General features: G+C 42.1%; 1 protein-coding gene across 5 annotated transcripts in view; it reads right to left on the reverse strand.

Annotated features, from left to right (window-relative positions):
- DLG2 (discs large MAGUK scaffold protein 2) overlaps nucleotides 1-14,924 on the reverse strand; it is a 1,308,393-nt gene that overhangs the window by 332,583 nt on the left and 960,886 nt on the right. For all 5 annotated transcript variants that reach the window (XM_063431313.1, XM_063431306.1, XM_063431329.1 and 2 more), the window contains one exon: nucleotides 5,250-5,406. In XM_063431313.1, the coding sequence (XP_063287383.1) occupies nucleotides 5,250-5,406 (157 nt within the window). The remainder of the gene's footprint in view (nucleotides 1-5,249; nucleotides 5,407-14,924) is intronic.

Below are 14,924 nucleotides of genomic sequence, written 5' to 3' on the forward strand. Positions count from 1 at the left end.
TTTCTCCCTGTGTTGTCAGGCATGTCAATCAAATTTTAATGAATCAAATGACATAATTATGTTAAAAAATTACTTAAATATACACGTAGAATTTTAATATATATGCATGTATAGGTATATAAATTCTACGTGTATACTAATGTAATCTTTTATGTAATTATATCTATTTATCTCTTTATATATATTTGCGGTTATTTGTATTTTATATATAGATAGATATATATAGAATGTCATTCTAAGTGTATTCTGTTTCCAATATATATATATTAATAACAAAATACAGTTAGAATGAAATTACATATGAATATATAATTTATTTTATATTTTGTTTCAATATTTTATTTATTTATTTAATTATTTTATTTATTATTGTAATTATGCGTATATATATATAATATATATATGTAGATCTATTATATATATATAATATATATACATATTATATATATGTAACGTCATTCTAAGTGTATTTTAATATTAATATATATACTAATATTAATATTAAAATACATTACGTATGACGTTACATATATATAATATGTATATATATTATATATATAATATATATACATATTATATATATATATAAAAAGGCATTTAATTTATTTTATAACATTTTAATATTTATTTTTTTACACTACCTACCAGCAGGGGGACTGTCTGATATTTTAAACAGTCCCCCTGCTGGCAGATCCATAGCCAGCTATAGGGGGCCATGTGATCGCTCTTTGAGAGCGATCACATGGCCCCCGGGGGCCTCATTTGCCGGAGGGGGGCTGCCTGGGCTCTCAGACAGCCCCCCAGAAGAGGATCGCGGCGGAGGTGAGTACACCTCTGCTCCTGGGGCTGCAAGCCGTTACGGCGTTCTATGCCGCCGCAACGGCTTTAAAGCCCTTTAAAGCCGCGACGGCATAGAACGCCGTAACGGCGTTAAGGGGTTAATGTGTTAAAGTTAAAAAATGATTTTATCACTTTTTTACTTAAAATTCTAACTTTCCGGATGTTTTATATTTTCAATGAATGTTATTTTGATATTCTAGAGCAGGGGTAGTCAACGTTTTTTTTTAATTCTTTATTTTATTTGTGCATAGCGTGAACAATCATGTTTACACTGCCACGATAGTACGGAAACATACATTAGCATAGGTATGGCGTTGAAATACATAGCACAGGTTTAGTTTTTTTTATTCAAGATAGGAAACATGTTAGAGGTTAAACATGACAGACGCCACAACAGATTAAGGTTAGACAGTGGCATGAGAGATTGCACATTTTATATCATTATAACAAGCTTGGCTAGATAGTGAAACCGTTGGATTAACGTAAAAAAATGAAGTAAAATAGTGAAAGCTTAACAGTGCTTGAGTAGCTATGTCTACATAGATGTAGTGTGGCATTGCAATTTTCAGTGTGCCGGTAGTTGGCTTGTGTATGGTGTGTGTGCAGGTTGTGCTGCTCTAGTGTAGGCTATTGGCAGTAACACGCTTTCAACTAAAGGTTAAGTCAGCTTTTAAGTTAGTATTATAGTAATGTGCCCGTTGTAAAGGCTGCGTTTTGTGAAATGCTTGGCACATGTTTATACTGGTGTTGTTAGTCGATAGGAATACAGGATAATTACAGTGGGTTAGCGTGTGGGTTGTAGAGCATAGCATGTGAACATAGGAGTAACACTATATTTCTCATGGGAACAAGAAAATGTCCTTCGTTGCATAGGGTGAATGACTCATCTGTGATTTCAAATGTCCTGGTCAGCCAACATCTGCCAGGGGTATTTAACAGTCATTTCTTGTGCCGCCGCTCGGGGGACCGAGTGGACCGAGCACTCCCGTTCGTTGGGCATTGAGTTGGCTCCGTGCTGCCTCTATATGTCCTGGTGGCTTGGAGTGGTGAGTGTTAGGGAGTCCTGTGTGTGTCAGTAGACCCGGAGAGATGCTGTTCTGAGACGGGTCCTGCCTGAGTGTGCTAGGCCGGTTCTTATAGAGGACTGTTTGCAGGTGAGAGGGATGGTGAGGGGGCACCCCTGGAGATTGTCTCCATTGAGGCTTTTGGGAAACTCACCAGTGGTCTAAGAGTCGGGCGCTGGGGCTTTCGGAGTTTCTTCCGCCTCTCCCTCCTATCTCGATCTTTCTCAGGTTCCGCACTGGGGCTGCAGGCGGCTGTGTTATGTCCTTTGTGGCGATGCCGGTGGGACTTGTGCCTGGGTGTCCCTGCGGTTGGTGATTTTGTCCCAAAAATCACTGAATAGGCGGTCTAGCCACTCCGACAGTGGAGACAAGCTGGGCTTGGATGCTGGGAACCACATGGTCTCTGCCATGCTGTGTATCGGCGGTCCAGCGGTGCAAGATGGCTGAGCTCGGTTTCGCCGTCCTGATCCCCATGCTCTAGTTGCCGGGATATCCCTCACCGGCAGGGGGGGAGAGAGTGTTCCGGGGGGGGGCCTCCTTTATTATAGGCTGCAGTCGGCTGAGGGATCGGCCGTTTCCCCCATGCTTCCTGAGTAGGCTGCAGGTAGGCCTCAGGTCCATCCCCTGAAATCGGTCGCATTTTGTGGTCCCGGGCTCGGTTATGCATTTTTTCTTTATCTATTCTACTTTGTGTGTGAGTGTGTGTGTGTGTGTGTGTGAAGGGTGCTGTGTGTGTGTGTGTGGAGGGGGCAGTCTGTGTGTGTGTGATGGGTGCAATGTGTGTGTGTGTGTGTGGAGGGGGCAGTCTGTGTGTGTGTGATGGGTGCAATGTGTGTGTGTGTGTGACAAGGCAGTCTATGTGAGGGGGGCAATCTGTGTGTGTGTGTGTCCATTGTGAGACAGTGTGTGTGTGTGTGTGTGTGTGTGAAGAGTACTGTGTGAGTGGGGGTGCAGTGTGTGTCAGAGGTGTGGTGTGTAACAAAGAAATTCCCAGGCACTCAGTGTTAAAGCCGCAGGCAGATTTAATGAAACAAAAAAAGCAGCAATGTTTCGACCTTCTAAGAGGTCTTTTTCAAGCATGAGAGGTTGAAACGTTGCTGTGTGTGTGTTTGTGGGGAGTGCGGGGGGAGGGGGCAGTGTGTCTGTATGTGTTATGGGTGTAGTTTGTAAGAGGGGTGCAGGTCTGTGAGGGGTGTATTGTGTGTGTAAGAGGGGCTGTGTGCGTGTGAGGGGGCAGTGTGTGTGTTTATGTGTCAAGGGTACCTAGGGTCTATGCTGTGTGTAGGTGGGTGAGATGTGAAAATCTATCTAAATGTCTCCCCCTCCCTTCTTCTTACCTTTTACCAGGGATGGGGGACATAATGCTGCAAGCAGTGGTGGTCCAGTGGTGGCATGTTCACTTTAGCTTGCAGCTCCTCCGGCTGCAGGCTGCCTCTCCTGTCCTCCTGCGAGCACAGCACTGTATCGGATCGTTGCCATGGTAGCGCACAGCAATGCTCTGACCAGTCTGCTTGCAGGAGGAGCACAGAGCCTACCCGGACTTTCCCTCCCTTTGCTGGAACTAAGTGCTAGCGGGCCGGTGATGGAGATGTTTTATCTCCTCACCAGCCCGAGAAGGCTTACAGCAAAGCTGGCTCTGCATGGCCTGGCAGGGGAGATGACCTTGGCCCACAGCCATCGAGGCCCATCGGGCGTTTTCTGCAGAACCCACCACCACCCACCTAAAATCCCAAACTGCCCACTAGTGGGCGGTAGGGACCAGGTTGACTGCCCCTGTTCTAGAGTCATGGAATACATTGTTTCTGTTTACCTACACAAACTATGCAGTACCAGATTGACAATTTACTTTCCTTCACACAAAAGTATCAAATCTGAGGGGAAAAAAAGATCAGTACGTACATGGCAATTCAAATACAGATTTTGCAGCTAGATGAATCACCATTGTTAACTTTTTTTATAAATAAATTCCCATTTTTTGATCATGAAAGGATGCTGCAATCGTAGATGTTAACAAGCTTGATATTAAAAAACTAGAGATCAAAAAGTAACAACTCAATTTTAGTTCCTACTCTTTGAGTAACATGTATTCTAACATTTACTGAACACTATAGTTTTCTAAAAACGGTTTGGCCCAAAGACCGAATAACATATTTTGCTGATTTTCTATTTAAAAATAAGTTAAAATTACTGCACTAAACAAATGTAAACTTAATATATTTCTACAAATTTAGCAAACTTGGGGAGCCTGTCAGTGAGTATTAAGTAACACTGCTTTTATCACAGCCTCCAGAGTCTTGTAGTCACATAACCGTCTCGCTAATCTGGGGTTAGAAGTTTAAGAACATATTAAATTAGTATCTTGTAATATATTTTTTATTTGACTAGTTAAATTTAGGAGCAACAAGCTTTTTGGAAGATCCTCCCTTAATCAATTCTAAAGCATTTCTGAGCAATGTGACAGATAGAATTAAAAGTTGAGTGGGGAAACGGGTTAAAGCAGCATCAGCACAGAGAGTACACAGATCAGATTACAGTTAGAGGGGAAAAGGAAAGAAAATTGTTAGAATGGATTAAGTGAGGATCACAATAAAGCTTGATTTTTAGATTGTTTGTCATGTATTGTATGTTTGAGATTAACTCAGTGGTTTCAAATAATATTGGTCTTGGGTCTGGTATGTCCCTTTCGACACCTAAATATTTTGTTTCTTGAAGTAGTTTGTACTTTATGGTGCTGATTTTGATAAAAATAATTCATCTCCAGTGAACATTTTTTGTGTGTGTTTCTAATTTAAAAGCAGTTGTATAAAATCACATATTTGTCATGCATCCTTAGACAGGACATGTGTTGTGAAATGCATTGTGCCTAATGTATAGAAGGCAGAGAGGCTTATTTTTGACTGGGAATTCTGAATGAAATTATGTAATTAAGAGATATAAATAGTTGAGAGTACCAAGGACATAGATCCCTTGAGGAAACCAAGAACAATTGGCGAAACACACTGGGAAGAATGGATAAGACACCTTATAAGGATGTCCAAGACCAATAGCAAGACTTACGAAGAACTGGTGAAACTTTCATGCTATTTATAGCTGCTTTGTTTGCACTTTATTTTCTAAGTGTTTTTAAGTGTGAGGGCATTTTAATATGTTCTAATAAATTAATTTGTGTATGATATCACACTATTTCACTGGCACTGTTTTGTTGTACTCACTGGAATGTTGTGAGGCATTTGCTAATGAACATTTTTGTGATGATGTCTTCCTATTTAAAGTGGAACTCTGGCCTCTATTTTCTGTGCTTCAATGAGACTTAATATAAATTTTTTAATGTCTTTGGATACTTACAGATAAGATCTGGTCTCCTCGCTGCAGTTCCCCACTTAGATCAGCCGGACCCCCTGCTAAGATGAAAGAGATAAAAATTCCTTCTCCATCTTCTCCTCCAACTATGTTGAACCCCAGTCCAGTTGACCCTTTGTGCAATATTAATTTCCGGGGTTCTCTGAAGAAAAAAAAGTAAGCATTAGGTGTTTCGCTTTAATACTTGTTGAGCAAACTATGTCATTGGCTCCATCTCTCATCTCAATTGTTAAAGGTATATCTGTCCACTAAACGACTCTTTTCCTCTTCAATGTTATTGAAGAAACATTTCAGCAACACGGAGCTTGCAGCATATGCCCATTAGCAATAGTGATAAAGTGCATTTGCAGAACATTGTGAAGACATCTCAAACAAACCACACAAAACTAACTACAATTATTGTGGACTTTATTGTATAGCTTTTTTAAAAAGATGATTACATTTTTTTTTAACTAATATAGCGGGTTTTAATATTAATAGTGAGCCACCAGTGTATCTATTAAAATGTTAATAAAATGACATGATATGTGTATTTGAACATAGAAAAATAAACATAGATGAAAAGAGACAAGGGAGAAAATTTGGAATATATTGATTGGAGGAGAAAACGTGTGCAGAAATAAAAGTATACCAGAAATAGTAGAAAGAGGGAAAAATAAATCAGAATAGAAGGATTGTGGGGAGGGGGTAAAACTTTGGCTCTGAGTGCAATATAGATCTGAATTCAATTTTAAAAGCTTCTAAATTGCGATACTCATCTAACTCACAATAAACTAAAAATTTATATTTTTTTAGATGCAATGTAACACTACTGTATTTACTCAACAGAGATAAACGGATGAGGATAGCATTTTTTTCTAATTGCATTCTTTTATTAAGGCACTAGATGGCACTAATGCACCAGGATATCACTGTTAAATGTTACTATTCTATGCAGCCAAACTTGACGTCAGAATTATAACACATTTTCAACCGACCAGTTCAAGTACTTCATTATTTTATCTATGAGCAATATAATGTAACAGCTGAATCAATATTTATTTAATGTGATTGATTAGCTAATGATCTGGCCTGAGTGAATATAATTTCCTTAGGTACAGCACACATTATGAGAAGTCTAAATGTGATTGTGCAGCAGGATTCATAGTCACAGGAGTCGTACAAAAGGTGGATCCGAAAGACGTATTACCGAACCTTAGAATGGCCGGACTTAACTTATTAATACAACAAGAAATAGGGTCAAGATAAATCAAGGTCAGGATAACAGAAAATGTAAAGAGAAACAGTAACCTGGGCAGGGAGGTCTGTTGGTAGTGGTCTGTTGGATATAACTATAGCTATATCATGCTATAGTTATATTATAGCACTCAGTCAATGATGCAATCTTGACCCTTGTTACATTGGACATTACAAATTTCTAAAGCAGCTACCACTATGATCGCATCACCTCTATACATTGATTTAAGAGTAACTGAGCATCATACATAGGACTTCAAAAGGTCCCAATATCTATTATTAACATACCACTATTAGAAAGCTAGATTTATAACGAGCACCTTATGTCACAATACCAATGTTATATTGCATGACATAGACAGCATACCGTAATATTAACGAATTGCTAACATTTCTCAAATATCTAGACGATACACGCATGATTAATACAACTGAAGCAATCCACATATCACTCACAAAACATCAAACAAAAGAGCCAATCCTGATAAACAGTATAATGGTAATATTATAGTTTTATAATAAGACCCACAGATCAGTCACTGTGGGAGTATATTAAGGAGGCTGCTGTCAGGATCGGGTCAGGGATCCAACACGCAGAGTACAAAGAGTAGCAGATACGTATACCGGACCTTAGAATGGCCGGACTTAACGTAATACTACGTATAGAATGGTCAGGGACAAGCCGAGGTCGAGGGAACGAGAAGACAGGTAAGCGAGAGACAAGCCGGGTCAAGGATAACAGAAAGACAGGTAAGTAATAACAAAGCCGGGTCAGAACCAAAAGACAAGAGAATACAAGAGCACTGTGTCACTAGGCTGACTAGAACCACGACAGGGCAATGAGTGAATGGGAGAAACAGCGTTAAATACCCTGGATCAGTGAGTAGACCCGCCTCCGACGAGTCCTGACTGGCTTCCAGTCAATTGAGTGACAGGTCGGTCCGGACTGACGTCATGACGTCGAGCACTGTGCGTGACGTTATAAAAGTGGACAGATCCCTCGCGGCCGGCGTGTGAGTGACTAGGAGAGCCGCGAGGGATGGGAGAAGCAGCCCTGCCGGAAGGACAAACTACTAAGTCTCTACCTCTTTCGGAGGTAGAGACCTCAGGTACCCTGACAGTACCCCCCCTCTCAGATACGCCCACCGGGCGGAAGGAACCAGGGCGAGATGGAAAGCGGGAGTGAAACGCCCTGCGAAGGCGAGGAGCATGAACATCCTCTTGTGGTACCCAACTCCTCTCCTCAGGACCATAACCCTTCCAGTCAACCAAATATTGTACTCTCCCCCGGGAGATACGAGAATCAATAATGGAGTTAACCTCATACTCCTCCTGACCCTCCACCTGAACAGAGCGAGGAGGGGCGATCGTGGAGGAGAATCTGTTACAGACTAGAGGCTTCAGCAATGAAACGTGAAAGGAGTTCGGGATGCGTAAAGCAGCTGGGAGAGCTAGACGATACGCCACTGGGTTAATTCGAGTCAAGATCCTGTAGGGACCAATATAACGGGGAGCGAATTTCATGGAAGGAACTTTAAGCCGAATATTCCTAGTACTTAACCAAACTCTATCGCCTGGAACAAAATTCGGAGCCGCCCTTCTACGTTTATCAGCGTGTTTCTTAACCAACATAGAATTGTGTAGGAGAATTTGTCGAGTCTGATCCCACAACTTCCTCAGATTGGCAACATGGACATCAACCGACGGTACTCCTTGGGAAGGCGAAACCGAGGGAAGAATAGATGGATGAAAGCCATAGTTCATGAAGAAGGGGCTTGAATGAGTAGAGTCACAAACGAGATTGTTGTGCGCAAACTCCGCCCAAGGAATCAAACCGACCCAATCGTCCTGGTGTTCGGAAACAAAACAACGTAAATATTGCTCAATCTTTTGGTTGGTACGTTCGGCAGCTCCGTTAGACTGAGGATGATAGGCGGAAGAAAAATTCAATTTGATGCCTAATTGAGAACAGAATGATCTCCAGAAACGTGAAACAAATTGGGAGCCTCTATCAGAAGTGATTTCAGAAGGTATCCCATGCAGGCGAAAAATTTCTTTAGCAAATATCTCCGCCAATTCAGGAGAAGTCGGAAGTTTAGGTAAAGGTACGAAATGTGCCATCTTGGTAAACCTATCAACCACCGTGAGGATAACAGTGTGCCTTTTCGAAACAGGCAAATCCACAATAAAGTCCATCGCCACACAGGACCAAGGTTTCTCTGGAACTTCCAGAGGCTGTAGAAGGCCACAAGGAAGCGAATGCGGTAGTTTAGTCTTAGTACAGACCTCACAGGCTCCGATAAAATCCTTAATATCCCTCCGTAACGAAGGCCACCAGAAATCCTTAGAGATCAAGGAATATGTTTTGCGGACGCCCGGATGGCCAGCCACCTTACTCTCGTGAAGGCACTGTAAGAGCTCCAGTTGGAGTTCAGGAGGAACGAAATGTCTAGACGCAGGAGTCAGTCTAGGTGCCAGATGCTGCAAGCTCCTGATCTGATCAAGCAGCGGAGAGTGGATTTTGAGAGTAGTGTTAGCGATAATGTTACACTTGGGTACTATAGAGGACAAAACCGGCTCAGATATGGCAGAAGGTTCATATTGGCGAGACAAGGCATCAGCTTTAGAATTCTTAGAACCAGGCCTATATGTGAGTATGTAGTTGAAGTGAGTGAAGAATATAGACCAACGAGCCTGTCTCGATGATAATCGTTTAGCCTCCCCAATATAGGATAAGTTTTTATGATCTGTCAAAATAGTAACAGGATGCAAAGTCCCCTCCAATAAATGTCTCCACTCCTTTAAGGCCATGATAACCGCTAGGAGTTCCCTGTCACCAATGTCATATCTGCTCTCAGTACCTGATAATTTTTTGGAAAAGTACCCACATGGATGTAATGGTTTATCCACACCCAACCTTTGGGACAGAACGGCACCTATACCTGTCTCAGAAGCGTCAACCTCGAGTAGGAAAGGCAGTGTAGTATCAGGGTGAACTAAAATTGGTGCGGAAGCAAACAGCTCCTTGAGTGTCTTAAAAGCCAGAAGTGCTTCAGTAGACCAATTCTTAGTATCAGCCCCTTGTCTGGTCATATTGGTGATGGGAGCAATGATAGAGGAGTATCCCTTAATGAAACGTCTGTAGTAATTAGAGAAACCAATAAATCTCTGAATAGCCTTGAGACCCTTAGGTAAAGGCCAATCTAATATGGATTGGAGCTTCTCCGGATCCATTTCAAACCCCTCTCCAGAAATCACGTAACCAAGAAAGGTAGTTTGGGATTGGTCAAAGCTGCATTTCTCTAATTTGCAGTACAAGCCATGCTGAAGAAGTTTGTGTAAAACCCTTCTGACCTGTCCGTGGTGAGTCTCAATATCCCTGGAATGTATAAGTATATCATCGAGGTATACAATAACACAGTCATGTTGAAACTCCCTAAGAACTTCATTAATTAGATCCTGAAATACCGCCGGGGCATTACAGAGACCAAAAGGCATTACAGTATACTCATAGTGCCCATATCGAGTATTGAACGCAGTCTTCCACTCGTGTCCGTGGTGAATTCTCACCAAGTTATAAGCACCACTAAGGTCTAACTTAGTGAAAATCTTAGAACCCTTTAATCGATCAGAAAGCTCGGTGATCAAGGGAATCGGATAGGCATTTCTAATGGTTATCTTGTTCAGACCTCGGTAGTCAATGCAGGGTCTTAAAGAACCATACTTCTTTTTAACAAAAAAAAATCCAGCCCCAGCAGGAGAGGAGGATCTCCTAATGAACCCTTTGTCTAGGTTTTCACGAATATACTCCTCTAAGACTAAGTTCTCATTCGTAGACAAAGGGTATACATGACCCCTGGGAGGCATAGTACCAGAAAGTAAATTAATTTTGCAATCAAAAGGCCTATGTGGTGGTAAGGTATCAGCCTTTCCTTTGTCAAATACCGCCTTTAAATCTAGATACAAGGACGGTATCTGTATTTTAGTAGAGTCGATAGAGTTATTAAGTGTGTTAACACTACAGAGAGGTGACACTTTCTTTAAACAACTCTCTTGACAATCCTGACCCCATGAAACTATTTCCCCTGATTTCCAATCTATAACGGGGTTATGTCTCTTAAGCCAGGAGTATCCCAGGACTATGGGAACAGAAGGAGATGAAATGAGTAGTAGAGATATCTCCTCCTTGTGTAGAATACCAGTAGTTAAGTTAAGAGGTGTGGTTTCCCGGAAAATCACAGGCTCAACTAAAGGTCTACCATCAATGGCTTCAACAGCCAAGGGTGTCTTCCTTAACTGGGATGGGATAGCGTGTTTGGTGAGAAAAACTTGATCGATAAAACTCTCAGCAGCTCCGGAGTCTATCAATGCCATAGTCTCTAAGGTTCCCCTCTCCCAAGTTAAAGAGACAGGTAATAGGAGTCTATGTTCTTTGTAGTTATGAGTAGAGGACAAAATCGAAACACCCAAGGTCTGTCCTCTAGAGAAACTTAGGTGCGAGCGTTTCCCGGACGACTGGGACAGTTCAAACGTAAATGACCTCTGACTCCACAATACATACACAGTCCCTCCCTTCTCCTGTACTGTCTCTCTTCCTCTGACAGGCGAGTAAGGCCTAACTGCATAGGTTCTGAAAACTGTGGAGTTTTGGTTTCAGGACTTTGAAATGATGGCGCTAGGCTAAAGGAGGATCTACCGGTTCTATCTCGAGTGTTCTGCCTCTCCCTTAGACGTTCGTCAATGCGAGAGATAAAGGAAATTAAGTCCTCCAAGTTCTCGGGAAGCTCTCTTGTCGCTACCTCGTCAAGTATTACATCGGATAATCCATTTAAAAATACGTCTATATAGGCCTGTTCATTCCACTTCACCTCTGCCGCCAAAGACCTGAACTCTAGTGCGTAATCCACAAGTGTTCGGTTGTCTTGTCTAAGGCGCAACAGTACTCTAGCTGCATTGACCTTCCTGCCAGGGGGGTCAAAAGTTCTTTTAAAAGCAGCTACAAAGGCATTATAGTTATAGACTAATGGATTATCATTCTCCCACAACGGATTAGCCCATCTCAGAGCCTTCTCAATGAGTAAGGTGATAATAAATCCCACTTTTGCCCTATCAGTAGGGTAGGAACGGGGCTGTAGCTCGAAATGGATACTGATCTGGTTCAAAAAGCCACGACACCTCTCAGGAGAACCAGCATAACGTACAGGTGGGGTAACTCGGGAAGAAGCACCTACAGTAGCTACCTCTAGCCCTGAACCCACAGGAGGAACAGACGTATTACGCATCTCCTCAGGTGGATTAATAGGACGTGATAGCAGCGCCTGTAGTGCTAGTGCCATCTGATCCATCCTATGCTCCATGGCGTCAAACCTAGGATCAGGAGAACCAAGCTGACAATTTGTACCTGCAGGATCCATGGCCCTGTCGTAATGTCAGGATCGGGTCAGGGATCCAACACGCAGAGTACAAAGAGTAGCAGATACGTATACCGGACCTTAGAATGGCCGGACTTAACGTAATACTACGTATAGAATGGTCAGGGACAAGCCGAGGTCGAGGGAACGAGAAGACAGGTAAGCGAGAGACAAGCCGGGTCAAGGATAACAGAAAGACAGGTAAGTAATAACAAAGCCGGGTCAGAACCAAAAGACAAGAGAATACAAGAGCACTGTGTGACTAGGCTGACTAGAACCACGACAGGGCAATGAGTGAATGGGAGAAACAGCGTTAAATACCCTGGATCAGTGAGTAGACCCGCCTCCGACGAGTCCTGACTGGCTTCCAGTCAATTGAGTGACAGGTCGGTCCGGACTAACGTCATGACGTCGAGCACTGTGCGTGACATTATAAAAGGGGACAGATCCCTCGCGGCCGGCATGTGAGTGACTAGGAGAGCCGCGAGGGATGGGAGAAGCAGCCCTGCCGGAAGGACAAACTACTAAGTCTCTACCTCTTTCGGAGGTAAAGACCTCAGGTACCCTGACAGCTGCGCGGTGATTGAAGGGTTAATCACCTCAATCTATGTGAAGTGAGGATATCACTGGATATCAAATTCTTGAGATGGCAACATAAACATATCATTCAGGAATAAGAACCCAGTCTCACATGAGAATTAAATACAGTGAGACATAATAGGTCATTACACAATCAATACAAGTTCCATCTGAATTAGCCAGAAATCAAAGTGATGCCATGTAGACAGCGATGTATTAATTGATCCTTCTTATGTAAAAACAACATGCCAAACAGGTTATATTGAATCCATACCCTGATTAGCAAACTGGGCAATAGCATACCAACATCAAGGGAGTCGAGGGGTTAAATCACTTTGTTCTTGTACTAGGAAGGCTATCACAGTACTTCTGAATGCAGAAACAGCATTAGAACGCACATTCTTTATAGGGAAGAATCTCATCTAGAAATTAGATGAGAAATATACTGACTAAGAAGGGATAATTTTCGAACAGAAAAAGTTCCGTTCCAATTGGCAGGAAACCAAAAGTGACGAGATCTGTACAAGGATTGTTCAAATCACAAGACGGAATCTGCTTAACTAATTGCTGATAGCATAATGACACCTCCTCTTTAGCACGTGTCATTACCGGATTGGTTCTCCATCCGGCTTCCAAGCAAGGAGAGAGATTTATAAGGGAGCCTTGGTCAGTTCACCTCTTAACCCTGACGAAGGTGCCAGTACACCGAAACGCGCGCTGGGTTTTTCTTCTTTTACACAGGGCACTTTCACTTATGGGGTAAGTAACCAGCATTCTAAGCATGGTTCTGCACTTTCAGCACTTATAATATTTTTTCACGTTTTTTTCCTCTATTCGGTCTAGCGAGCAATTAAGAGAGAGAGGCTAATAGTTTCCACTCCTGTCTCTATCTTCATCTATGTACACCCCATGAGTGAACTGTAAATCCTATTTTTAAAGACAGGTTCACAGATAGACCTATAGACTATCTTAGAGAGACTAGAAATGGGAGCAGAGGATAGACACCATATTAACCCCTTGAGAACACATGACATGTGTGACATGTCATGATTCCCTTTTATTCCAGAAGTTTGGTCCTTAAGGGGTTAAACTATTAATCGTCAAAGACTGAGGGCTAACAGACACGGTTGCAACGTATATATCTTTTTCTAACTGCAACAATATTGCAACATTGTGTCAACACAGAAGCTGTAGTTTAACAGCCATCAGGCGCAATTGTTCTCTAATAAATAAGAATTATTTAACTGAATTTAATTTATTGTAAGTAGGAGAACTAAAAGTGCAATAACCGATATCTATACTTAACCTCATAATAGCTCTCCATTTGAATTCTGCAGAGTTTGAGACAATAGCCATCTGCTCTCTGTATCCTAGACCACTACTCAGTTTGATGCAGTATTACCCAGCTCCCGATATAGACATCACTCAATAAAGTCTGAGTTTGGGATGCTTGGAGGGTTTATATCTTTGTTATACACTATATAAGGATATGAGTAGACAGAGGTATAGCCATTTGGCTTTGGACTGCTTTTCTGACCATTCACACTTATGGTGTGTGGTGTGGGGTGTAGCATACAATTGATGAATATACATTAACTATTTCGTGTTATTTTCCAGTCAACACCTTTTTCACTGAGTTTTCACCCTGGAATTAGGTAGTTGTCATTGCACAGGATTACAGAAAATACTCAGAGTCAAGGCAATGTCTGGGCCAGGATACCAGAAATCACAAGTCAAATACAAAGCAGGGGGTCAGAACACCAGAAATCACAAGTCAAATACGAAGCAGGGGGTCAGAACACCAGAAATCACAAGTCAAATACGAAGCAGGGGGTCAGAACACCAGAAATCACAAGTCAAATACGAAGCCGAGGTCAAACACAGGAAATTGCAAGGAAATCAATAGGAGCACTAAATGAGGATCTAACAGAAACCACGATAGGGCAATGATTAGGTGCTACAACAAGCCTTAAATAGGCTTACCTAATTTCTGATAGGACATCATCACTGCGATCTAAAACCGATTAGGATCGCAATGATAAAGTGGTCACTTTAAGAGTGGTCGTGATGTCACGTTCACATCTCTTTATAGACATTTTGTCATGCGGCTGCGTAGTTCGTCTAGACTGTGCGGCAGGAGGGGGTCTGCGCAGGTCGTTGGAGGTAAGTAATGCCACAAGATTAAATTGAATTAAATAATTCTACCAGACTGTCAGATATGGTGATGGTCCTTTTCTACTGTTGCAGACTTCTGTAGACTTATCTATTCATCACCATGTTTTATTATGAGAATTCATGGACTAACTCATCTTAAAGGGACATTATAGGCACCCAAACCACTTCATATAATTGAAGTGGTCGGAGTGCAGTGCCCCGGTCTGTTTACCCCTTCTGACAAACTGTTACATTGCACGGTTAAGTCTGACTCTACTGG

The sequence above is a fragment of the Pelobates fuscus genome, chromosome 1, assembly GCF_036172605.1.
Source record: "Pelobates fuscus isolate aPelFus1 chromosome 1, aPelFus1.pri, whole genome shotgun sequence".
Classification (NCBI taxonomy): domain Eukaryota; kingdom Metazoa; phylum Chordata; class Amphibia; order Anura; family Pelobatidae; genus Pelobates; species Pelobates fuscus.